This window comes from Diplotaxodon limnothrissa, linkage group LG2, assembly GCF_057381915.1.
Source record: "Diplotaxodon limnothrissa isolate DT_005_m linkage group LG2, D_limnothrissa_male_GT1.1, whole genome shotgun sequence".
Classification (NCBI taxonomy): Eukaryota; Metazoa; Chordata; class Actinopteri; order Cichliformes; family Cichlidae; genus Diplotaxodon; species Diplotaxodon limnothrissa.
In genome coordinates, this window is record NC_140597.1 from 37,312,996 (window position 1) to 37,340,951 (window position 27,956).

Here is a 27,956-nt window from a genome sequence, read left to right on the forward strand (position 1 = left end):
GCTGGCAGGCTGTAGGGGGGGAAAGGCATATCCAAGAGCTTTACATATTCCTGGACACACTGGCGATTCTTTCTTATTTTTATTTTTCTTTAAATGAAGGCTGTTGAACCAGCAGTGCAGTCACAGTCTAACAGCCTGTTTGTGAAGACCCAGCAGCTGCTCGCCCGTAAAACCATTTATGATTGATCGAGATGACATGAATGTCAGTCGGTCAAGGTCCGCTCTTCCGATTGAAAAGCTGGATTTTCAGGTTTCTGGTGGGAATCATCTGCTGCACGCATTTGGATTAATTTCTCCTGATTTCCAGAGGTGCCCGGACCGTGAAGGGATTGAGGTTGTTTGAGCGGAGAGGGAGGCTCACTGTGGGAATGACATGCTGCAGTAAAGACGGGAAATAATATGGATTAGAAAACGCCGATGATGTGACTGCGACACTTTGAATGGTCAGAAAATGCTTCCCAGCCGCCACTTAGCGCACAAGTCTTTAATATCACTCATTAACTGGACTGTTTTTGACTAAATAGTATTTTGGGAAGGGGCTACATGTGCGCAGATCCCCTCCCGAGCCATCGGCGTATTGTCTGAATCCCTTTGCAGTAGAAATACTTGTATTGACCCAAAGAAGCGCACACTGCTGATCTGAGAAGAGGACACCATGTCGGCGGTGATGATAACACGAAAGGTGCGAAAATGGGAGAAGCTCCCGGGGAAAAACACTTTCTGCTGCGACGGACGGGTGATGATGGCCCGGCAGAAGGGCGTCTTCTACCTGACCCTCTTCCTCATCACCGGGACCTGCGCCCTCTTCTTCGCTTTCGAGTAAGTCATACCCCGTGGCAAAGTTATCAGCTGCTCCAAAAAGTGTTTCCAACTCCCTTTAGGCTTCTTATGCCTTTTCCGGTTGCCAAAATATCACGTCTTATAGCCTTATCCAACATTTGTCAACTTTAGAGGTGCATAAAATCAGTATAAACTCACATAATAAATATTTTAGCTTCAATCAAAAACATCCATCACTGCTTAATTTACGTGTTAGAGATGTCCGCTCTGAGAATATAGGTTATTTGATCATGAAATGCATTAACAATTTATTTTGATTGATTGATCTGGAAAGCAGTATCCACCTTCTCAGAACTCAGAACTAGCTGAATATCCTAATGCATCACAAAGAGTAACGTAAAGTCCTCACCTTTGATTAGGTTAAATCACCAAATCAAGCTTTTACTGTTATCCTCATCTCAGTCATGTGTAGTTGATCTGAAAATGATTTCTTTAAGGGAGTATTGGATTTTTGTTACCTTTCTAAACCTACTTAATGGTAATGTGATCCTGGGCTCGGTGGTGGGCAGTAAATGTAACCTCCTTTTATGGTTTTCTTTTGTAACAGGCAACAATTTCACTTTGATAACCTCGTATTCGTGTCTTGTTGATCTAAATTCTCTTCCTGACAGAGAAGATGGTTATGACTGACCACATACTGAGTTGTTCAATATTTAATGACACAAGTCATTCAGCTTTGGTTTTGCGGCCCTTTTTTTTTGGTCTCAGCAGTTCTGTCCCAATCCACTACTTGCACAACCCATTGGACTCATCATCCAGGCAAGCACTGTCGACCTGCTCGGATGCTGCTGGTGAAGCCAGATCTCATCAGTTCATGCTGTACTGAGGAGTGCCTTTTAATAAAATGAAGAACATGGACGTGGCTCATAAAGCAGTGCTGCTTACACTTTCTGTCCACGTCCATGTTATTTCCTCTTTTCTTTCTTTAAATGACACACAGAACACAATGATTTGGCACAAAATCCTGCTGTGTAACACAGTAACCTCCGTTGACTGTGGGTGTGTATGCGGCTACCAGGCCAAATGGATTTGGAGCATAGTGGCGAGGAGAAGTAGCTGCTCTTGCATAGTGCCAGGCCCTTCCCGTCTCTGTCTGCCTGCACGTTAATGGCCTCTTGCTTTCCTCTGAGTCTGCACAGAAGGAGCTGTTGTCCGGCTCAGAGCACAGAGGGAAAAGGATGATACTGCTCACGCTGAGCATCCAGAGCTGGGAGGAGGCGTTATGATAACTGATAGCTAGAGGGTCGTTAACTTGCTATGTTCATATTACAGCACAATATAATTATCTTTCTGGGTGGGACAGCTACTGAAGTTGGGCCCGAGCAACATGGGGGTAATTGCTAAATTCAGTTACATGGCAACTTGATACATTGAAGCTATGACAGGGTGAAAGCCATCAGCAGAAAGGCTCTGAGGTATAATGCATTCACAAAATGCCAATTTAACTAGTGATAGAAGCATTAAAACACCAAGTCTAAGCTCTTTGCTATTGTAGAATTATTTGTCAGCTAGTGCGAGCGCTGTAAGTAACAGCTGTTTTCATAATTAATGCATCTGCTGTTGATTATGTTCATTTTCTGCATTTTCCAGAGTCTGAGACTGCTTGTTCAGAGTACTTATTTTATCTTAAAACCCGACTGAAAAACCTTCCCATCGCTTGTCACCCATAAATAAATAACAACTATTGCATAATCATGAAACTTAGCACAGACATTCAGGCTCCCCAAAAGAAACCAATTGTAATCCTCCAACTCCAAATCTTGAATCTCTATAAACAGATATTTGCATATGAATATCTAGAATCTGTTGGCAAAGACAAGAGTTTTGGTGATGGAGGTTTCCTGGTGTGGCAGGTATTGAGGAGTCATGTGTAAGACATGCAGAGAGACCACGTGGACAGCAAAAGAAAGGTGCATTCAATTGCACTTTCAAGGTCTCAAGATATGTTTTGAAGATGACTCAACTTTCTTCTAGCCGCTTTAAGATAATCTGCATTCATAGTTGGAGACCAAATGGCATGAACCGTTGAGCACTCCCTCAGAAAACGACTCTTAAGTTTCCCCCACTGGATGATGTCGTGATGATGTTCTAGCCACCACTGTGATTTGATTTCTGACTAAATCATTGCAAAACTGATCACATTTGTAACAGCTGCTGCTCTCTTTTGAAATGTCATCGTGTTAAGCTGCTAAACTAAGGCACGCTAGTGGATAAATATCTGTTAGGTTTGTCATTGTGAGTATAAATCAGTATGCTGACGTTAGGATTATCTGGCTCATTTTGTGCTAAAAATGGGAAAAAAAGGTATAAAACAGAAGCCAATAAATTATCAGTTAATCTGCAAAACTAATATTTGTTGAATTTCACTGCTCTAAAACACTAAAAACAAACCAGTGATCAAAAATGTAATTTTTGTATAAAGGCTTGCAACACATTAAAGACTGTATTGCAGTCGATTGTGTGACGCTGCATCAGTATAATCAGCTAAGCTGCCTGTCAGGGCAACGTCTTGCTGTTTCTTTATCTTTGAGAAGTCCTTCCTCACATGTGAGCTTAAGGTTGGGCATTGTGCTGCACCGTGACGTTGATGGCAGAACAAGGGAGGGCAATGTCATGGCGTGAGCTGGCTAATATCCAAGACCAGGGGAGCAGACATCTCACTTTTATCATCAGCCACCGGCACCATGTGCAGGGAGACCCCTCCGTGTTTTAATTTGTGCTAAATTGCGGAAACCAGTGGCTGAGTACACAAATGGAAAGATGCATTAGGGACAAGTAAACAAATTAGTCACTGAAGAAATGGGCCCAGCCTTTTTAGTTTTCTTTTCCCTTGCTGGGCAGAATTTTAAGTCTTTACATCCTTACCTTATTGGATTTGTGCTGATCCTTTTTGCATATCTATTAAACTGGGTATTGCATTCAGTGTGTGTGTGTGTACAGAGGGCTTTAGCATGTACATATCTGCAGAAGGCTTACTTGCAGATAGATGTTTGCAGGTTTGGTTTCTATTTGCTGCTTTTTGTCAACGTGTGTGCATATGTGCATGCGGATTGCCACCTATGGATTTTGGAGGAAGGAACAAGAAACTGGAACATAAGGACAGTGTGTCATCTGTCTGTCCACCACAGGACACTTAGCCACTAGGCCAGAAAACCATATGTGCATGACGATCTTCTTTTCTGGGTATCGGTGCTGTATGTGTGCAGTAATGGGAGCGATGCAGGAGAAGTAGGTATACAGGGATGAGCCTGCAGAGCGAGTGGCTGCAGTCAGAAGAGCTCTTGTAGTCAACCCCCCCAAGCCTCTCTCAGCATCTAACTCCACCCTGTCTCCCTGTTAACCAATCGGAAAGCGGCATCCGGCCAAGGCCAAATGAGCAATAACATGATTTATACCCTACTCAGAGTACGCGCTCCATTTACAGCAACCATGATCTAAAGGCTTTGTTCTCTGGAAGCTTCTCTATCAGAAGGAGAGAGCCGCTCCTCTGTGGAGGGTGGATTTTATAAATCTATAGCTCACAGCCTGCGAGCCTGCTTCATGCAAGGAAGGAAAGTCCACATTATATTTGCATAAATCTTGGGGTGGGGTTGAAGTAGATGCACTGCTATCAAAAATGTGACAGAGATACTGCTAAATAAACACATTTCTCATCAGTCTCAAGTTCACTTGCTAAATATTATATGACCCAACATCTGTGATCCTAACTTTAATCCCACTAAACGTTCCGTGACCCAGGCTCTAATGTTTCATCTCTCTCGTTTGGTATTTAAATGTTGCATAACAAGGACGACTGATTTAAGCCTGGCATCAGAGTATAGTGAGTGTAGTCTGGAGCTTCAGGTTCAGGGGGTGCAAGCTCCCATGACATCAGAGCAAGGACATGTATCATCTTTGTCTACCTGAAGCAGGAAATTCAGTCACGGCTTGATACCGCATACTAATGTATGAGGTGCTGATATCTGCATCGTTTGGATGACTCTTGAAATATTCTTAGATAAGAAGTAAATGTTAAGTGAGCTTTTGGATTTCGTCAGGCTTTCGTTTTTTTGAATATTTATGAGAATAGCATGAGCAGTTTTATTGCTGTGGGAAAAGCACGAGGATCCACGAAAGCTTTTCTGATATCGACTTGTTTCCTGCTTGTATCTTAAAAAGGAGAGAGGGCAAGCAGAGGTTGAGAGCTTTTGTTTTTTTTCCCTCAGCAGTGCCCTAGAAACAGCCAGGCACAGTCTGCAGATGTTTGTATGACAGAAGGCTGTTACTGAGGCCCACTGTTGAGCTGCCTGCACAGCAAGTGCATAATTCATTTGGAGTATGAGTCAAGCAGGCCTGCAACAGCTTACAGCTGTTAAGTATTAATAACGGAAGGGTTTGAAATGTTCGACAAAGGTAAAATGTCATGAGTCACTATGTGTGGCGTCGTAATCCCGGGTTCAGGGGCGGTGTGGCTGAGACGCTGAAGTGATTCTAATTTGGTGATATCACTACTTTAGGAGCTTTTCATCTCTGAGCTTGTGTCATTCTGAGTTAAGAAGGAACTAAACGTCTGCAGAAGACTCGCCTTAAAGCATCTAATGCCCACCCACACCAGGCACAGACATGACAGTAGGAGCAGCAGTAGGTAGTTTATCTGTCTCCTGTGTAATGAGATTTAATTGTTTTATTTTAATGCCTTTATTGTCTTTTATGACCACCAGGTTTTTCCCTAAACGAGTTCCCTTTTATTAAACAAAGTTTATTCGGTGTAACTTCGGTAAAACTCGGGGTCTAATGCCCACTCTGTGATATTTGTTTAAGATTTAATTAGGGGCCAATAAATAATCCAAAGAACATACAGCAAGGCTTTATTTGCCTATTAAGTCAAGGGGTAAACTCAATTGTGATAATAGTTTTGTGCCATGGTTAATAAGATTACAGCCTTTGAATGTGATGTAGGCCTCCTCTGGGTCAATCAGTAACCAATATGAACTACTGCAACTTGTGCAAAAAAAATAAACACTGTAGAAACAAGAGGTTTTAGCATCTCATACCTTCATATAATTGGCAGTGGCACAATTTAAATTCCTTTGTTGTTGTTGTTATTATTATTTTTAATAAATTGGAAGAATGCAGGAATGGTTTAATACGCATATAAGGGGTGAGGTTAACAAATGTAATCTGGTTACATTTTGCCTTTTGTTATGCAGCACACACAGATAAGTGTGCAACTCATTAATTAGAAGACAATTTTGCTAAGAACTATGAGAACACAGTCTGTTTGGATTGTAATGGCAATGCATTTTCTTTATGTAGTACCTTTCAAAAACAAAGTTACAAAGTGCTTAACAAGATAAGATAAGAAACAGCAAATAAAACATCTAAGAGAAGGCAAAGGTCACTCAACATTTGGCTTAGGAATACTAGCAGCACAAGGAGGTAAAAAGTGAGGAATAAAGAAAATTAAAAATAAAACAACAGGTAATTAAAAGCTAGTAGAACGTAGATTGAAATTATAACTAGGAGAAGGCGATTAAACAATTGAGGTGGACAACATCGAAATAAACTTCAAATGGAGGCACAGAAAAAGCCTACTTTGAAAAAATATGTCTTTAAGAAGGATTTAAAAGACAAAAGTGAGCTTGGTGATCTGATCTCCTCGGGATGATTATCACGAAAAATGGGTTTCCTAACAGAAAAAGAGTGATCACCCTTGGTTCTCAGTCGAGACAGTGGGGTGACCAGCTTGGCCGAGGACCTTTTTTCATTATTCTTTTCTTATTTTCTGTAATAATCCAAAAGCCTACAGACAAATTCTACTGTGTATCAAGGGCGAGGTGTTTTCTAACTTCCTGGTTGGTTAAAAAACAAAACAAAAAAAAAAGGCACTCTATTACAAATGTATTATCTCTAAAGGTAGTTCATGTATTTGTAGCATTTCAGTGTAATAGAAGGTATTGTAATGTATTCTCGATGAGCATTACATGAGATGAATTATACTACTGTTTATTTTGCTAAATATAAAGCAGTAGGTAAGCTTAGCTTTGCATAAAATTGAGATATTGTGGCATACCTGTCTCTGTACAAAGGTAAGGAAATCTGCCTTCTAGCACCTCTCAAGTTCATGAAATAATTTCCACACAGGTTGTTTTCACACCTTCACAAAGACATGCTGTTAGAATAGTAAACTGATATTTCATAAATATGAAGTAAGTTGGTTAAGGAAGAGGGTTTGTTAGCAACATGTGCGTGTCAGTTGACAGATATCCCCTCGTAGACGATCCAGTTTTTCCTGCTGCTTCTGTGGTGATTGGTGAACACGGAGTCACCAGAGTGGTGCCGTGACAGCTCCACCCTGCACAGCACAGGAAATTGTCACATCCAGGAAAGATAGGGGGGCTTGATGGGAAGCAATGATAGAGAAGCCTTCCTTGAATATGTTCCAGTTTACGGTTACGGGAATTGCACTTCATCGACAGACTGCAATCCCTCAGCCTGAATCCCGCTCTGTGCGGCCTCTGCACAAATGGCTGTGGGAAACACACCTTCTCTCCATTAATGTTTGAAATGCGCTGCCGGAAAACTGCTCAGACAAGTCAAGCAGGTGTGTGTGTGTGTTTGCTTTGTTGTCTTGTCAGAGCTCAGGTATGCTGACAGGGTTCATGTACGTGGTGACATTAAACAAGTCCGCTTTGTTCACTTTTAACTGTATGTCTGCATAGTGAGAACAGAAAACCGACCATGATGATGAAGCAAAACTGTGGGTGACACTGTAGTAGATGAGTAGCTGACATCCGGGCCACCTGTGTGAGGTTATCTGTGTTAAACAAATTAAATAAAACAGGCAAAAGCAATTTATTTTTTAATGGCTGCTGATTTCTCTCTCTTTTCCCCTTTTTGTTATATAACTGCAGCCACTTCAGGTTTAATTATGAGATCACAGATGTGCAATGGTGCCCCTATGTACAGATTTCTGTTATTGGCTTAGAGCGCATTGGATCGTATAGAAGAGCAACTCCGATCAGCAAAATTTGAACTAAGTCAACAACCGTCCACAGTATGAAAAATAAGAGTTTTACCCTCCAAGAAAAATAAGATAATAAAATAACACCTTCATTTATTTTATTTTTAAGCCCCATTTTTTTCCTTTATCGTGGGCTTTTTTACATTTTCTGTTTAATTTAGTGTAATGTTTGGCGCTTGTTTTATATTTTTATTATGCTGTATTGTTTTAAGATGTTTTTTTATGGTTTGGCTGCTGTAAAATAGTAATTTCCTAACTTTTGAGATAAATATGTTTCTTATGTTATTGTAACATAAAGCACTTGGTGCTTCTGATGTTCTCTCTAAGTGATAATTTTTGCCAAATTAGCAGCAAAGGCTGTGAACACTTATGTACATGTTTTGTTTTTTATTTTTAATAAATCTGCGTTAATTTCAAGCAAACTGTTTGTTCACTTTATCTTTATGGGGAATCGCATGTAGAGTTTTGAGGCGAGGCTGTAACATGACAAAATGTGGAGGTACTTTCCAGATGCACTGTATGCAGATGCTGTTTAATGGAACAAAAGAGAATACTGTGTAAATAAAGTGTAGTCTGGTGATCTTGTGTGTGGGCAGTTTTATGCGTGGCATGCTGAACTACAGTTAGTGTTCCTCAGTCCCTTAAAATCCTGTAGTGCAACATTAGAGTCACATTATGAATATATGATTTCAGCCTCAAGGGAGAGCGATGAGGCCATAGAGTTAAACTATTAATAACTGCGTGTGGAAGCCTTTTTGCTGCTGCTGCGCTCTTCTGTTGCAGCACTTTGCATTGCAGCTCACATCTGTTATCAGATTGTGCAGCCGGCCCTTTTGGAGGAGCCCAGCTGGCTCTAATCTCAATGGCCTGGCAAATGGATCCACGCTTCTCCACTAGTGCAGAAGGTGTAGGGAGTGCGGCATCGTGTTATTTATTCAAGGCCACGACTTCGGTCTTGTGGTTCGTGACCTTATGCTCTGAACACCAGTTAAAAATATGTGTGGTGTTGTTTTGTTGTGTCCTCTGTGCTCATGGCTTTCCTGAGAGTGCTCTGCCGCTTCTCTTAAGATTATCCGTAGTTATCATGTATTACTATGATGGAGAAATGTAGAACAGGATTTCTTTAATTAATTAATGTGAGAAAAACATGTTTTTCCTCAATCCTGTATGATGTCAAGTTTGCAGATGCGAATATGTAGAAAAGAAAGCAGCTGTTGTGTGCACATTATTTTAAAAACACTTTTCTTTTTCTTGTGCAGATGTCCGTACCTGGCTGTTCATCTTTGTCCCGCCATCCCAGTTTTTGCTGTCCTGCTGTTCCTTTTCGTTATGGCCATGCTGTTGAGGACCAGCTTCAGTGACCCCGGGGTGCTACCGAGGGCCCTTCCGGAAGAGGCTACATTCATTGAGATGGAAATTGGTAAGTTACAGGATTTGCGGACAGACACTCTCCACTGCTTCCCTTATAACTTCATGTGAAAAAGGTTTTCACAGGACTCTATGCTGTCCTATGAAAAATTAAGTACACCCTTACTGCAGGTGATTAAATGATCAACAGCAAGTGTGGGTATCTCTGTAAAAGCACAAGATTTGTAAGTCTGCTGGTCTGGAAAATTCAGGTGTGTGTTTTAACACAATGCCGATGCTCCCAGTAGTGGACTTTGCAGCAAATTCGCTCCAAGGTCAGACTGTGCAATGCTAAGAGAAACTAAAAAAACCCCCAAAACAAAGTCCAAGAGCTACATCTCAGGCCTTAGTCACCTTAGTTAGATATTAAAGTTCATAACAGCCCAATCAGACAAAGACTGAAGAAGTATGGCTTGTTTGGAAGTGATGCCAAGAGTTAGCTTCTTCTGACTAAAACCACAGCAGCACAGCTTTAGCTTGCATCAGCATAAACCTCAAGACCTCTAGAACTATGTCCTTTAAGGTGACCGACATAGAGATGTTTGGCCATAAAGTGCAAAGAGTGCCAAAGACCAAACCCAGCACTTCATACCATTTGTGGGCTGGGCACTTGTGGGTAGCGTGGCTGAGCGGTCTAAGGCTAGTCTCTCTGGAGGCGTGGGTTCGAATCCCACCGCTGCCATTATTGGGGACAGGGATAGCTCATTAGGTAGAGTGTTCACCCCATGATTGGAAGGTCGGGGGTTGAAATCCACTGAACGGCTATCCTGAGGCAAGCTGGATTGGTACTCCTTCGATGAGTGAATGGGTTAATGCAGAAGACTAAACAATTTCCTACAGGATTAATAAAGTATACATTTATTATTATCATTGTTATTCTGGAGTCAAATGTGATGCCTGACAGCTAAAGCTGGGCTGAAAGTGGGGCCTTCATCAGGACAAAGATCCCAAGCAGAGCGGCAAATCTACAAGTGAATGGCTGAAGAAGAAATAAAAAATCAAGGTGTTGCAATAGCCCGGTCAAAGTTTTGTTTGATCACATTTGATTAAAAGCGATATCACCATTATTACCATTATCTTATCCACATGTTTCTCAGTCTGGACTAAATTGTTTGCAACATGGCTTTGCCCACTTCTAACAATTGAGAAGAGCTCAGGGATAAACACAAACACAGGAAACTGTTAAAGGAAACAGTGTTTACATCTACAGAAGAATGTCAACACTCTAGATCAAGAAGATAGAGCAGCGTTTATGTCTTTTAAATACCAGTTTAAATTGCAGCTTTGACAAATCCTTAACAGCCTGACAAGACCACATGCTATGCAATTGGGTTTATTTGTACTATTACAAGTAAGTTATCTTGAGCACTACCTGTCACTAGCAAACAATGGAGTGACACGACCAGTGACTAGCTGTGTAGCATTTAGCAGCTAAAGAGCCTCAGGCACAGCTGAAAACTAAAGGCTGAGCCTAAAGAGGAGCAAGAACCTGACCTACATTTGGCAGGTAAACACAAACACGACTCCATGTGAACAGTATTGTTGCTAATTAAGAAACCAACAAGGTTTTTTGTTGCTAGTGCCAGTTGTAGGTGTAGTTGCAGATTTAATTATATTTTTGGGAATGTTTGAAGAGGCTTTATTTGCATGAAATACACTCATTAGTCACTTTGTTAGTTATACGTTGCTAGCACCAGATTGGGGCCTTTAAGGATCAATGTGTTGACAGATGGTCTTCTGCATGTTTATGGTTATTTGAGTTACTGTTGCCTTACTATCACCTTGAAGGAGTCTGGCCATTGTCCTCTGACATAAATGTGGTATTTATGCCCGAAAAACTGCTCTTTTTCAGGGGGTCTTTCTTTGTTGTACAGATGTTCGTACAGGAACATCAGCAGTTTCTGAAATACTCAGAGCGCCCACTCTGGTATCAACGACCACGCCACTTTCAAAGTCACTTAAAAAAATCTTACTTACCCATTCTGGTGCTAGACCTTGTAACCAGGTCTACCCCTCTGCACTGGAGTTCCTGCTGTGTGATTGACTAGATATTTGTATTAGTGAGCAATTGAACAGGTGTATTCTGGTATCTTTTCAAACCTTTGGCTTTTGACACAAATTTCAAAAATACAGTGGCTACGTGATTGTAAAGTTTTTATTATTTAAAAAAAACCTCAAAGTAATAAATAGTAAAAAAGTAGCATGTGACCTCACCTTGCCAGGTGTGGCAGTCCAGCGCCTGCCCTTGTAAGCAGAGCTATTCAGTATCAGTGCTGATAATGCCATAGTCACAAGTCTCTTATCTAGATACATTTAAATGTTTAGTCAGCGACGTGTCTAGTGGTTATTGCAGCTCAGGTGCTTTTACATCGTTGTCATCCAGGGTGTTGCACACAGCGGCGCGTGTCTGTGTGTCAAAGGACACCCAGAGGTGTGGATTGCAAACTAGGTGGAAGTAGTTAAAGTATTTAGGAGGGATAAAATATTTCACTATATATGTTTGCTAAACAGTGAGCAGACAGCCTCAATCTGCTGGTTTATTTATTCTTGTTATACTTTAGATTGCTAAAAGTTGGGTGTGCTCATCCACAAATGTAGAGCTTAGTTTAAAATACAGTTTTTCACAACATACAACACTCTTAGAAAAGAGAAATTGCCCTTTGTTCTTTATGATTTTTTTTTTTTTGTATTTTCATGCTGCTATATTTGTTTAGTATCCAGTGCTCTCTCTTTGCCTCCCTCCCTCCCCGTGTGGCTGCTCAATGTTCTTTGTCTCTGTTAAAGATTCACAGCATCCTTCAGCCAGCATGCGTGTTCCCTCGCTCTGTGTACGAAGCATGGGCGTGGACCGGTCTCTTTTGAGGACAGATTAGGCTTATAAAAAAAGGCTAGGGCACTCGGCTCTCTGGGATTGGGTTAGCTGGCATCAAGTGCTGCTGTCATCATGACCGTGACTCATCGTGCTCGTTCGATGATGCTGATGGAGAACCTGAAACGCATGCATGTTTGTGCTGTTAGCTCTGAAACAATTAGTCAAAGGATGGAAAATTCGCTGCCTATTTTAGTGATCTATTACTCATTTGAGTCATTTCTTTACGCAACAATACCACATCGATCCTCTGGTGATGTTTCGTCGCTTTAATTTGTCTTGAGTGACAAACACCAAACTAATTTACTGGGTGGTTCATATTCAGTTTTTATTAGCTTTTTTTTCTCTCTCTCAGTGAACAATTGTGATTTTTACATTTCAGATTGAATAGACAAGTTATAAAATGTTAATTAGTGAGCTTTCGAGGTGCAGGAATGTGGCGTTCGAGTTGTTGATAGTTGCTACCCTGTGTTTCAGTCTTTATAGTACCACAAACTAAGCATCTGTTTGTGGTAGTTTCATTTCAAATATGCTGCCAGCAGTGTCAGTTTTCTTTAACCTGAGGTAAAAAATAATAATTTCTGTACTTCCGAAAAGGTAAATCTATACCTTTTAAATAACCTCACTGGACATCCCCTCTTTTGCAGCAGACTTGCTTTATGTTTTCTTTGACCTTGTATGTATCCTCTCACAGCATTCCCAAAGCCTTGTACCTTTCCACATAAGACATCTCGGCAACCTTCTTCAAATATGAAGCTGTTATTGACATAAACACTATTTAAGCAGGTCACATGACCGCATTATGCCAGCTTAAATTACGCAGTTTGGTACCAACTTCATCAGCCCACACCTTCAGATATTAAACAGTATGTTTTTATGTGTTAGGATGGCTGTTGTAAGTGTGGGAGTGCTAAAAGCCAGTTGAGCAAGCGAGCAGGGATGTTAAAGAAGCCTCTGCAGCCCCGATGCTCTGTCCCTTCTGCCTGTTAGCAGCAGTCCCCAGGGGGAAAGCTAATACGAGGAGAGGCATCTTCTCGGAATATATAATGCCACGAGCAGATTGAGCTTTGCACTCACAGGGAGTGGCATCATTCCCTGTGAGTGGTGACTCATAAATTTATTCTTCACTACTTTATCCTGAAAGCCACTAAATCCCACATTCTGTGGGTGCATGATGCCAAGTATTTGTTGCTGTCACAATCTATGAATTTATGTCCCAGGGATGTTTTTAATAGAAGCCTGAAAATGTGCTCGTTTCACTGATTTATTTGTGCAGAAACTGCTTTGTTTTACTTAAGAGATCTTCATTTAGGACTCTATACAAATGATAAGTATGCATTTTAGGCTTTTGCCCCTTAGCATCTCTGAACACTTTCTAAAACCCAGATAATTTCATTTCCACAGAAAGCACTTTTAAAAAAAATAAATCTTAATGAATCCCCAGGAAGTCAAATAAGTACGCTTTCTCTTTTCCATTAACTCCACATTCACGCCTGTCCACTGCGACATGTTAATGGTAGATTTCTTCCTCGCAGCTACTCTGCGGGGTTATTCAACTGTGTGATCATCGGCTTGCACGTATAATCTCCAGATCCCGGAGTGTAAGATAATCAGAAACATCCAAATTGTCACAAACAAACAGTATGTCAGAATTCATTTGTTTGATAGCTGCTGTGCAGGCATAAGATTACTGTGAAATATGGCCATTCCAGTGATAGGAAGCTGTCCAAATGGAGAAAGATATGGTGCTTTATAGTTGCAAATAAAAAATATTGACAGTTAAACAACCCACCTATACTGTACTGAGCGACAGTTCTTGGTGAATGACATCCTCAAGGTTCAGCTGTCGTGATTTATGTCACTAATTCTCACATTAGAGCTCCTGTCCAATGCAATCCAATGCACAAATCATGTTTAAAACTGTCTGAGGATTTCATTTGTGATTAAATATGATCTCTTAGAGTAATTTATATTATGTCATCCACATTGATTTAATGTTTTTCTGTTCGCTTCCACAGAGGCTGCCAATGGGAACGTCCCCGCAGGGCAGCGACCCCCGCCCCGAATCCGCAACGTTCAGATCAATAATCAGATCGTCAAGCTCAAGTACTGCTACACGTGCAAGATCTTCCGACCACCTCGAGCGTCCCACTGCAGCATCTGCGACAACTGCGTCGGTAAGAAGTCTCATCTGATCTGCCGTCGTTTGTTACGCTGCTCAGAAAGGCTTCACAAAAGGAGAAAGATGAGATGGGTTTATTTCAGGCGTGCAGAAATAGAAAGGTGAGCAAGGAGAAAAATAGCTCGCTGACATGATGGCGATTACTGATGCCTCATCCTTAATTACCTCCGTGCATTCGTTTGTCACGGTGAAAAAAAGAAATGTTAGCTTTATAAATATACGCAGAAGCGGACGGGATGTAAAAGTTTTAGAAAAACATTCGTGAGGGGATTTATTTTTATTTTTTAGAATGCCCTTTAAGTTTTGAAGGCCGTGAATTTGTGGTGCATTGTGATGCTTTGTGACGTGACGCGTGTGTGTAGCTGTGTCATCTCACAGCCCTGCAGATTAGCAGTGATTTGGTAGCCGATGAATGAAGAATGCGTTTGAAGGGAGCGTAGACTCACAGGCGACGGGAGAGGAGACAGTGGAGGCTCAGTGAGGAAATAAGTGCTCAGTCATTGTGAACACTGGTTCATCTGTGTCCACCTGCTGTAGAAACGCACACACTCCCAGCGCTAGCATTACACAACTGCATTCCTGTGACCCTCTTTTACTGCAGAGGTTTTTGTTCCCTCCTCACCTTAACTTTGCTCATACTGATGGAAGTCTCAGAGAGAAAACAGCCACTCCACTATTATAAGATGCAAATGCACAGTTTTGTAGTCCTGCACATAAAGTCTGGGGTGAAGGTGTTGGTCTCTGAATAACTGCACATATTTTATTCAGTGACTCACGCTGCAAAAAGAAAAAGAATATGTGAGACTTTTAATCAAGTTTAAGTGCTTATAGATTTATTATGGAGTGAACAGTGTGGATGATTGTTATGCTGCTGCACTCCATATGCAACCTACAAATCTGGGGCAATCAAAGTAAACACAATATGCATAAATGGAAGCTGATGTTTGTCCATATGAAATGGTCTTTTTACACTTGTTTGCTGTTTTGTTTGCATCCCAATAACTGCTAAAATATATCTTTTACCTGAGCTACTTTTCTGTCTGCTTATATTGTCTTTGGGTTTCAGTAGGGATGCATCTATATATCACTTTGGCCAGTTTGTTAGGTACACCTGTTCAACTGCTTGTTAACATAAATATCAAATAAGCCTGTCATGTGGCGGCACCACGATGCTTTCATCTATTAGAAAATGGTCAAAATGAGCTGTGGAGGTTCAAACTGAGATGAGAACAAAGAATAAAGGCGATTTAAGGTCAGAAAATGAGAAAATATAGAAGTTCTCTTTGCATAAATGACTTATGGATAAGTGACTTATAGTCTTGCCAGATGTCAGGGGAGAGTGTTTCACGCTGACAGGAAGGCAGCAGTAACTCAAATAACTAATAATTACAATCAAGGTATGCAGAAGAACAACTCTGAAAACACAACTCATTGAACCTTGAAGCAGACGTGCTACAGCAGCAGAAGAACACACTGGGTGCTACTCCTGTCAGCTACGAACAGGATACCGAGGCAACAATTTGCACAGGCAAACCAAAACTGGGCAGGAGAAGACTGGAAAAACATTGGCACAATTTCTGCTTTGATATTTAGATGATATGGTCAGAGTTTGGTTAAATGACATGAAAGCATGGATCCATCCTGCCAATCCAACAGAGCACCTTTGGAATATGGTGGAATGGGAGATTTAGGATTTGTGCTAATGTAACAGACTATTTACCATCGTAGATTAGCTGAGGGTTTTGGTTTTAGTGGGTAAAAAAGTGCTAGAGTGAAAGTTTTGAGATCACCACAAACATTAGCTTTCATCCTCTGTGCGTCTGTACTAAATTTCATGATTATCCCTCCATTACGAGTTAAGACATTTCAGTGAGAGTCATGCTACTCATATGCGTTTTATACACTCCTATCATTCCTTTCCAGCTCGTTGCTTTACATTTAGCGACTACTTTATCCCAAAACAGCTGGAATACAAATATAGTCATCTTGGGTCAACATTTGCATTGTGTTCCTTAAATATAACAATCATCCACGGGTCCACTTGAATCTACAAACCGGTTCACATCCTGTCTGTTTGCCTCCGTGTTTACTTGATATTGTTGTGAAACTTCATCTGGGGATTGCAGCGGTGTCGGCTGCGGAGGAAAGTGTAAAGTAAGATGTTTACTTTCATTGTCCATTTGACCCTGCCCTGCTTTCATATGGCTCTCCTCCAGCTGATAGAGGAGCAGCCACAAAGAGGAAGCGATCACTATATTTAGATTCAGAAGCTGAGGCATAAAGCAGCCTTTGACTGAAAGACTGTTATTGAAATTTGTGTATTTTTAACATTCCTTTGATTCCCAAAATTGTCTACTCTCCAAGAAGGCTTGTTTTTCAGGTTCTGGAACATTTTACATATTTATAGTTCCCCTTTTGTTCTTTTTTTCTTCTTCTTTCCCTCAGACCGTTTTGATCACCACTGTCCATGGGTGGGCAACTGCGTAGGCAAGAGAAACTACAGATACTTCTACCTGTTCACCCTGTCACTCTCCCTGCTCACCATTTATATCTTCACCTTTGACATCGTCCACGTGGTCATGCGTAAGTATCCTGTCATTCAACTGGCCAATCAGAGAGAACACATGAGCCTAATCTGTAGCCACACCACATCATCCTGCTTCCTTCTTTTACTGAACATAGGATGAGACAGACAAACTGAAAGAGTATTTCTTCATATGGATGATAAGCTCTGGGTTTATTACCTTAATAACAATAATGACCTTGTAATTTCTGTTTCCCTGTCCACAGGCTCAATGAATGGTGGCTTTTTGAACACTTTGAAGGAAACACCTGGAACATATCCTTTAAAACTGAGTGTGTGGGTGATATGTTTGCTGGATTTTCATGAACACCAAAAACTGTACAGCCTTTGCCCAACCTTAGCATAGCTAAGTTAACAGAACTCTCATTACTTGAATGACAAAAACTCATCCTGCAATTGAAGATAAGCCGCTAAACTGTGACAAATAAAAAGAAAAAAATTACAACTTGCTCATATTTTGCACAGACCCTTCTGCAAGATTCTCATTATAAAATAATTCACCTGGAAACACTCTAAAATCATCCTGAGACTGTGGCATCAGGCCACACACTGGGATAATCTTAGGCTTGTAGTTACCTAGCTACAGCCCGTTAAAACCTGCAGATTCATTGATGAGAGGCAAGAAATAAGTGTCTGTTTATCTGCCTTTTCTCATGTTACAGAAATATTAGAAATTTTAATGGAAAAAAATCTTTAAAGTTGTTTTAATTAAGTTATTTCTAAATGGTCTTATTTTTTCTCCTTTTTGCACAGTTAGAAGGTAAAACCGCTTCTTTCATCGCTCTGTGTTCTTCCACTGACATTCACTGCCTTTAATCATGTTACATAATTTTTTTTGCTACGCTGTCTGCGGTTTAATCAGTAACCTCGAGTCAGCCAGAAACATCTGTTACTGTTTTCTTAACTGGAGCTCACTGTGCTGGAGGTGCTGGTGTGTTTCTTCACCCTGTGGTCAGTGGTGGGACTGACTGGCTTCCATACCTACCTGATTTCTCTCAACCAGACCACCAACGAGGATGTAAGTACTTTTTTTATTCTTGTTGTTTTTTGTTGAATAACTGCTCAGGTCTACAGTTCATTTTGGTTCGAGTCGAGTCTCAGTCAGTCCATTCTTTATTATTTATTATTATTTATTGTTTTCATAAAAAATGAAGATGGAAAATGACAGATGAACTCCTGAAATAATTAGGCAGCAATTGCTTTATGAGCGCACATACAACATTGGTTCCCCTGTACCCATAAAAGACTAAAACAACTGAGAGTGAGAAAACTGGGAACTCTGCATGCTCATATGGTTCGACATTTCAGTTACAAGGCAGGTCCCAGCTAAAGCATCTCGTGCTCTGTCATCTTTTTTCACTGGAATGGAGACCGTAATTTGCAAATTAACATCATGTAAGATGAGACGAGATGGTCTGGGACATTCACAGCAGTAGAGTGGACAGAGCAGGAATAAATAGGTGTAGCATAATCTAACAACAGAAATACTATATAAAAACAACTAGAAGAAAAATGTACGCTCTAAAAAGCAGAAGAAATATATGCATTAATAATAATACAACTGACATTTTAGATGCCTCGTAGCAGCAAAAATTGAATGTTTCATAGTGCAGTGGCTGCATGTTAATAGCAGCAAATACTGAGTATCACACATGTGTACCTTTAGTGAGTCTGACAGCACCTGGGTGAAAACACCTCCCAAATCTCACCTTCACACTGTCACTGAAGGAGTTGCTCATAGCTGTCAGAGTGACTTGAATGGGGTGGGAGGTGTTGTTTAACGTGTGATGACAGTTTAGCCACCATTCTCCTGTCACTCATTACCTCTACTGGACCACTAACTCCATTCACACTTGTTGGTTATTGAGGCCATACAGTCATTAGGAAAGTGTTTACTGAGGCGATCCTGCAGACATCTGAGTTATTTTGGAACCAAAGAAGTGACGCACTGCAAGTCATTACAAGAATACAGATTGAGCTTTGTCCATCTTTTATGTACAGTCTATTCTGCTTACACTTTGACAGACAATTATCTCATTTATTTTATTTTTCCAAGTTTTCTGCAACTATACTCTGATTCTTCAAACTTTATTTTTTGTCACATAACAACAGAAATCGATATTTGGCAGAATCCAGTGAGCTGCCTACTCTGTAGGCTGCATTTGCCAAGCTGATCCTACACAGTGTTTGGAGCATCAGTTTAGTGTTCGAGTGGGTTTCATAGACTTTAGTCCAAGCGAACCGCTGCTCAGACCAGTTTACGTTTACATTTCATTAAATCCACATGTGGCTTAACAAGCTGCATCTGGATTAACACAGAGACACATTTACTCGTCTCTGTGTTTCTTTGCAGCCTTCTCATTTTTGGAGGAACGTGTACGACTATTTCAGCTCAGAGGAAGGCGATAATACAGCTAAAGCTGTTTGTTACCTGCCAGAAACCCTCGAGGGGAATATGGAGAGGCGTTTATTCTCAGTTCTTTAATGCCCCATTAGGAGGACTCAAATGCTTCGGGGTTGAACAAAGTCCAACCCCACTGACCAATAATAGAGATGAAGATAAACGCACATATTACAGTAATGCTCGGATTTTTAAGAGTGATGGGTTAGATGTGTTTTCTGGTGAGGTCTTGGTTTATATCTTGAAGGTAATGGTCAGGTGGATACATAATTAGGATAAATCACAGTTTTAGCAACATTGTGATCGGGCAGATTGGCTTCCTGTGGCTGTAAAGATAAACATGCATCACCGTGGTCCAACACTACAATTTCTAAGACCAGAGAGCTGTTACCTTGACAACAGCTCCTCCTCGTTCAGCGCTGAAGGACAGAGGGCTGGTAAACTGTAGCTCGTTAAAACAAGGTTGGTATATTGTAAACAAAAGAAAAGCAAATAAAGTGTCTGACGACCAACAGGAAGAAAACAGAGACATAAAAAAATGAGATATTAACTCACTCTCATTTAAGAGATTGTACACACAGAATTCACCAGCTTGTTTGTTATTTTTCTGTAAAGGTTAATACTTTATTTTTTATCTAAATCAGGAAGACTGAGACAGAAAACCACCAGCAGGAGCAGCTTATTCTGCTCAGACTCTCAGCCATGCGACAAATTGTTTGCAGTTGGACTCCTCTCAGCCAACCAGCAGGCTGATGGAGCGTAATGATCTAAAAATATGCACAAAAAGCTTCTGTACTTAATAAAAGCACTGACAAAATGAAGCTGAAATAAGTCGAAAACAGACGCGCCGGTCTCTTTCTCCCAGCTTGCCAACTACATTTAGAAAAAGCTTCTCCGGCTGAATGAGGAGGAAAAAAGTATTGATTGGTTGGCCACATTAGCACTGAGTCGTTATTTAGTCACTGCACACAGAAACACAGAGTCAGGCTGATGCGAAGCAGATGATGAGCGGCGGACATGCAGGTGGATGAATTCACAAAGGGAGTAATTTGCGTTGCGTCTGTGCAAATATACTGACATTAAACAGCACGTGTTCTTTAATGGAGGCTTTGTTAGCCCAGATCTAACTGCAGAGGCTCTGATGAGAAGCAGCAGCAGCGATGTGGTGGGAGGTTCTAGATGGCTGAAAGCAAGAGAGTGCACTCATACTTTGTTGTAATGATTAATTTATAATTCCCCTTCTTCTTTCCTGTGGGATGGCTGGCCTCATTTTTTCCCCATTTAATCTGTGATAAAGCAGTGGAATGTGCACCTAAAACGTGTAACGTTGCTTCAGGAGTTGAAACAATAGCTGTCAGCCCAGCTGTTTCAATATCTGTGATTGGGCTAATAATAGATGCATCGATACCTGCAGGGGCCGGGCACGGCGCCAGAAACACTGCTGTGGCAGAGACGAGGAGGGGGAGTGAGAGGAGAGAGGGAGGAGAAGGTGAACAGGGGAAGGAAGGCACCTTGAGTGTTATGGTTGCTCTGGTCTCCCCGTAGGACGACGCATGCTCGATGAAGTGTGTCACACATGCAGACACACGGAGGCATGTGTGAGGCGCCTTGTGTGCAGGCTCCTGACCTACATCTATGACGCCTAAAATAAAGCTTTTTGTCCGTCCTGCTGGAGGGTCAGGGAGTGCATGCTCTGCTGCGAACAAAGAGACGAGCCTTTACAACGATTACAGATGCATTCAGAGTCTGTTTTATCTACATTTCCTGTTTTTAAAAAAATCAAATCTAATGTGGCTCTAATGCAAAATCTGCAAATAATTGTTGTCCACATTGAAGGTCATTGGATTATAATGGAAATATTTGTTTTCTGTTTTGTGTATTTTATTTTATGATGTTGTGTAACTGTGCCAGATTTATTCACACGAGAATTTTTTTTTAAAATCTGCACTCATTGCACTTTTTGTTAGTAAATGCAGCAGGGGGGTGATTCCTCTGGTTCCAAAAATGAGCTGTATTAAAAGTATCTAATAGCTTGTTTCAGGTCTTATTTAATGGAAAATTATGTTAATTTTGGAGCTAAATAGACTATAAACTTGTGCATGATTAAGGTCCAGGTTTCTCTTATATATGAAAGCAGTGTCCTTGATTTCTTCTTTCAGGTATTTAAAAGAAATTTGTTTTAAAATCTGTCTTTGCAGGAAATATTCCTAAAGATCCTAAAAAATTATAGGCGGTGTCAATAAAATGATGCACAGATTTGTATTTGTATTAAAAAAAAAACAGCTATATATGCATAGCATAGCATATATGCATAAGTAAAATAATCGTTTAACCCCTTAAGCCCCAAAAAAGCTGCTGTGTAGTGGTTTTATTGCAGAAGAACCTTAGTATGAACTCAGATTTTTAATGAATGAATAAAGTGGTTCTAATCTTCCATTGCCCTGCCTGTTTGTACCCATCAGCACATAGATTTCCCAGTAAATCAGTATTCATTAACTCCTGACAAGCTAGATTTTAGTGGGTCAAACCCAACACTGTGGGGATAACTTCTATAAATGGAAGTATGCTTTTGAATAAGGTATAAGCACAGGGAAAATCTTCATGAAAGAAAAGTGAGTGCTACTGCGGACGATTGATAGTTTGGTAGGGTTTGCTTCTTCACTGATTTATGTTGTGGTGAATTTTGTTTTGCATAGATTAAAGGATCCTGGTCGGGAAAGAACAGAGGCCAGAACCCTTACAGCCACAAGAACATCATCAAAAACTGCTGTGAGGTGCTGTGTGGCCCGACATACCCGAGGTAACTGCTTATTGTATCTTAGGCTCACAGTTTTTGGGTTTTTTTTGGTCATTTTGTCAGTGCAAGACTGTTTCCCGCACTGTTGTCTGAGCTTGGTGGCATTGCTTTGTTTTGGTGACTAATGAGCAGAATGATTGCTTCGTCTCACCCTACAGCGTCTTGGACAGAAGAGGACTACTGCAGGAGGATACACTCATTTCCTCCAGCAACCCCGTGCCACAAACTACGGTGAGTGCCCACAAACACACCCACATGCACTCTTTCTCATTGTAGTCTCCTCATTCAGACACACCGATTCGTGAGTGGATGGAGGCTGCAAAGCACAGAATAATGAATATAGAGCAGACATAAAACAGTTGAAACCACTTAGAATTGAGAGAAGAAAGGAAGTGTGTCAGTGTCAGAGAAGGGCCATTTTGTGCCTCTTCTTAGCATACAGATGCTGGCGTTTTGCATTCACTCGTGTTTGTTCCACTGCTTTTAAATGCGAACAGGACCACTATAGTCAGGATTATTTCCATCTGCAGTAATTTATATTGGGTATTATAGCTCTGTTCTGGGACCTCCTCGCCCTTTTATGTACAAAAATGGAGCAGCAAGACCTGCACAGAATAGAACACTGGTTCTGGTTAAGCCAAATACAGCATGAAAGGGGGAGATGAAGCGCAAGTGGGTCACAAAGTGGCTTGCAGATGCACAGCAGCTGAGGACCGGTGAAAGCCACTTAAACAGCGCAGCCTGTGTAAGATTTGTTGTTTGTATGTGTGGACGGGTATCAGCTGAACTATTAGCTAACATGTGCTTTCACTGAGATCACGTGATCAGCTGGGATTGAGGCTGAGCTTGACTTCAAGATCTGCTTTTTACTTTTAGATATATTTTGTGGGCTTTTTAGGCTTTTTTTGATAATGTAGGACAGTGGAGAGAAAATGGGAAAGACCAGGGAAAGGTGCACAACAAATGGCCTCGAGGTGCTTTTACCTTATGGCGTATGGGTCGCCTGCTCTATCCAGTTGGCTAAACCGGCGTCCTGTACACCTGCTTAAACTAACACTATACAGAGCAGGCATTTAAGTCTTGGAAATGTTAAAGTTGCCCAAGTGAAAAATCCTGTAACTGTCGCTGTGTCCATCCATGGTGGTTTAATACTTTTCTAGTTGTGCTGCAAACAATAATTGCATTTTTGGAAGTGCACTTACTTTTAAATGGTGTGTTGGGATCTTTTCTGTGCCTATATGGGTTCTCTCCAGGCATTCCTGCTTTCTTGCACAGTCCAAACACATGATTTGGTTGTCTGCATCACCGTGCTAGCCCTGTGGTGGATTGGCAGCCTGTCCAGGTTGTCCTGTGACAGATGAGATGGGCTCCAGCCTCCCTGTGACCCTGAATTGAATATGCACTTGGATGATTAGTGTGTTTTGCTGCATATGAAATCATGTATACTATATAATAAATGTGTTCTGAGATCTCAAAATGGACATCGAAACAAATACATGGTGTTCAAAAAGATCTAGATGAAGTACTCAAGTTGAAAAATCTTTACTGGCATACAAAATGATGAGACAGCGGTCAGTGAAAACCCAAATCACCAAGCCCTTTGAGGGATGGATTCAAAATTACACCAAAAATCAAAGTTAAGATTGTTGAAGTTATTGTTTTTGATAAAGGAATTAGTTCCAGCAAAGGAAGAAGAATCACAAAGAGATTTTTATAAATTATATAGTTTTAAAAATGGTACTAAAGAGGAAATCCACAGCTTGCACTTGAAGTAAACCAATAAACGATCCAGCAGTACTCAAGCACTTCACGGCATTGGGTAGGTGTCTTCTCTGTGAGCTTTTTCAGGTTTTATTGTTTTACATTGATATTTCTACATTTATTTTATTATCTGACTGATTTTAACTGGGTTCGGAAAATGTGATGAGGCACACGTTTGTTCATCAAAGCCCAGAATAAGCTGTTACTGTAGTACCAATAAAATAAAACAACACAACTTTCAACTTTGAATTTGACTTCAGTCTTTAAAAAATTAAAAGCTGAGCCAAAGGAAGTCAGTACAATATCAGTAACGCGTGACCTTTTAGTACTCTGTCGTCACTGAGCTGAACTATAAGTGGTGATTTTAGCCGTTTTTCCACTGGAAATGAGCGTCAGCCGACAATGTTTTGATGGAATGACTCAGTGTATCGCTGCTATTGCTTCATTACAATCTGTTGTGATGGCAATAACGACCTCTGTTGTACTCGGTCTTACCACAAAGGCTTCTGAGTGCTTTAGCGGGTGTTTTTATGTCACAGCATCACAGTTGAGCAAGATGCAGGCACAAAACCTGCAGGTGTGCAGCTCAGATCAAAATGAAGGCGGCATTCAGAGTTGGGTGGGGTCCAAACCATGAGTTCAGAGCACGCCGTTTTATCTTTTTGTTTTTTAATTTAGCAGCTCTCTATCTCTTCCTAATATAGAAAATGTAAATGTGATAATAGTATATGAATTTCTAATATAAAAGGAGCGACTGTGTTGTCTCCACCCAGTCTGGAACAAAAGAAAGATTCGCCTGTTTTATGTTCTTCTTCCTGTTAATCATCTGATTCAGATCAGTTTGTCGTTACTGCATCTTTTCAGCTTGCTGTCCTCTAGGGAAGAGAATTGCACATCAATTCCAGTTAATAGCTGGTACGAAATTGCTCAATCTATCAAAACCGTGTGCCGCCCAAGTCTAACAGCTCCTTTTAATAGCAGTGGCGTGTTTGGGTTTTTTTTTTTTTGTTTTTTTGTTTCTTTGGGGGGGTTGCTGTCAAACCGGTGGCAGTCAGGCTTTTGCACACCCAAGTCAAGTGCAAGTCTCACTTTATTCTAACTCAAAATAATATTACAGCATTGATAATACCACTGATTGCAGCAATATTGGCACTGCTATAAACCCCACAGTTTCAGTGACCATGTTCATTGTCCTCTCCCTACAGAAAACCACAGCTCCGCTCATCCCCAACGAGCACACACCTGATGATGCCAAGCCGAGCATTGCTGCCTCTGCGGAGAAGAACGCCTCCCCGAAAGAGGAGCACCCTGCAGCTACGAAAGTCCCACCCCTGGCTTCACCCGAGACTGATGCAGAGACTTCCATCGCCAAGGAAAGGGCCCATTAGCTGCATTAGAGGGCGGCTCTCATCGGGGCTGCTCCTCCAGCATCCTGCCTGGTCACGAACTGAAGCATTAATAATCAATGTCTGACTACTGTGAGGAGGACTCAGTTATTCTCCGACTCCTGCCCATCAATCCCTCAGAAGAGCGGAGATTTTGCTGCAGCTCCTCCTCTTCCCTGCTTTTTCTCACTGGTAGCTGCAGAGGAGTTTGATTGACATTCACTCCTGCAGGAGAAGTAATTAAATGGAAAGTCAGCAGCTTCCCGTCTCCTGAACACTGCATGGAAAAAAAAAAACGCATAGGGGGGAAAAAGCTGCTGGGGTGCCGCAGAAAAGACACTCCCCAAGCTCTCGACAGCCCCTCAGTTCGCCCGTGGGCTTCCTCTGACTGTCAGTACTCAAGTATGTTTATATTTAAAATAGCGTAATGACATTTATTATAAGAGGCCAGTTCAAATATCCTTGCAAGTCTCTGGCAAAAACAGAAGCTATCACTTCTGGACATGTGTACAACTTCATACATACAGTCGGTTTATGTTGTGCATATATTACACGCCCTATGCAAACCACAAGAAGGCTGGAGAAGCAGCTTTGAGAAGAGTGTGGTGATAAAGGGTTTCACCTTTCAGTCGCAGCTCCTGATGTCCAGGCAGCAGGAGAACGTGTGAATCCTTAGCTGAGAAATTCATTTAAGGCTCCTTCCAGGCAAAGTCTACCTTGTACTCTGATACTGCTGCATTCAAGTACTGGTGTCACTGATGTGCATCTTTTCTTAACAAAGTGATCTCATCCAGACCAACGCCTGTCCTTTCATTTTTTACGTTATTTTCTTTTTTATCTAATCAAGGATGTAGTGTGCCATCGGCGCTCTGAAACGGATGACACTGAGTCACGCACATTTAAAGTCTCATATGTGAGAAAAGGCCTGATGAGCGTAGAGACACTCGTAGTACCAGTGCCTTAATGTAACGGTTGCATCCATCTGTAGCAGCTGAGGTTCACCAACAGAGGAGCCCTTCAAATCATTAATCCAGTGCTAACCTGTGGAGGTGATATAAAGGAAAAAGCATGAATCTTCTACTTAACACTACAATTTTTATGTTGTTGACAAACTGTGAATTTTCCAAATCTGAGAAGGAATAATCACTATTTAGCTGAAAGGATCACAGAGCCCTGTGGTGAGTTTATGTTGCTGCGTTTTAAAATATCGCAGGTCACTGAAAAAGCTTGTGAGAAATAAACAACTAAGCAAAGCCATCTTTTAACTGCAGGTTGCTTCAGCAGCGATAGATGTGCTGAAAACTCAGCTGCTGGGTGAGGATGAAAGAACGAAGTGTGTAGCCAGAGTTAATTATTCAGCTTTTGAGCTCCTCCTGATCTTCCTCCCAGTCCTCTCTCTTCCTGCCGTGTTCTGCCTCTGTAGAAAAGTCTCATATCTTACTCCTCTCCTCCTTTTACTTGCACAGTTTTTTTTGTACAGTACGCCCACGACCGGTGCAGCTTTCGCTGCAACCAGCTGTGTCAGGCTCATTATCGCAGAGAATTTTTTTTTAAAAACAAACTTTTATCCTCACCCCCCTACGTGTCTTTTATTTTGCTTTGGTCACAACGATCGCCTGAGGGTACAGCATCTGTGCAAAGACCAATCAGAGAAGGAGTCAAGCAGATCCTTTGTATTAATTGATGTTAGCTGATAGTGAGAGTTAGTGATTGTGCCGTATGCAAGACAGAGTTTGTGTTTGTGAAATACACTTGTGTAGAAGTTTTAGCACCGTATCAGACTCTAAAATCAAGGGTAGAGAATAAAGTTTAGGGTGAATTGAGGACGGGGCATGCCATCATTTTTATTTAACTGTCAGACTTTACAGCTTTAAAAACTTGATGGGGTAAAAGCATTAAAACTTTTTCAACCAATATTTTGTCAGTTCATTAACTCGTTCATTCTCTAACTGTTTCAGCTCTTGAGGAATTCTTTCTACCTGCTCTCAGGTAATCCCTGACATGTCTCTGTTGGAGGATGCTGTGAAGTGTGTAGTTGTGTAAAGAAGTGTAATTACTGAGTATTTGTTTGGAAAACTCAGAGAAATGCTAAAATTTACAGTAAACCGAGACCTTTTTTTCTTTGTTTTCAACTAAAGCTGAACTTAGTGGGCTTTCTTGTGGAAAGTATTTAAAGATAGTTTGGTGTATTTAATTGTCACCGAGAAGCAAGAATGTATGATGTTCGATTTTTGAGAAGGGGGGAAAAAAAAGGGAAGCTCGTGATGTTCAAAGGGAGGATGAAATTTAAGGTTTAGCTGAAAGTCTGCAGACCACAGAGAGGCCGAGCTCTTGTATTTATTCCTGTTTTCAAAGCGGGATCAGACGTGAATGCTCTGATCTGATTATTACATTGCATTATGTATACAGATACAGTACTATACCGTTGATGGAACACTTATTTATGTCCACTTTGTTTGTTATCAACACTGTGATATATGTATTTCATTCAATTTATTCACTTCTTTTTACATGATCATTGTGTCTGGTAAATAAAAAACAAAACATGTTGTCTTATTATAACTTTGTTAACGTTTTCTTCTGTCAGTGGGAGGCTGCTCAGTTGTTCTTATTTAAAAAGCATTCAGCGGGAGATTTGTTTGATATGCAGGGTAATCACAAACCGCTGAATCATGGAAGAGAACGGTTAACACAAAAAAAGAGAACAGATGGGGAAAAACACCCTTT

The 27,956-nt window shown here is 41.0% G+C and overlaps 1 protein-coding gene across 1 annotated transcript; it reads left to right on the forward strand.

Annotated features, from left to right (window-relative positions):
- Positions 1-27,674, forward strand: zdhhc9 (zDHHC palmitoyltransferase 9). The gene is made up of 9 exons (XM_085373089.1): positions 1-819; positions 9,103-9,263; positions 14,138-14,296; positions 16,747-16,884; positions 17,092-17,138; positions 17,799-17,903; positions 21,983-22,086; positions 22,242-22,314; positions 25,050-27,674. Exons 1-9 carry the CDS (start codon positions 656-658, stop codon positions 25,230-25,232), a joined length of 1,134 nt encoding a protein of 377 aa, XP_085229215.1. The 5' UTR covers positions 1-655; the 3' UTR covers positions 25,233-27,674.
- The last annotated feature ends 282 nt before the right edge of the window (positions 27,675-27,956 follow it).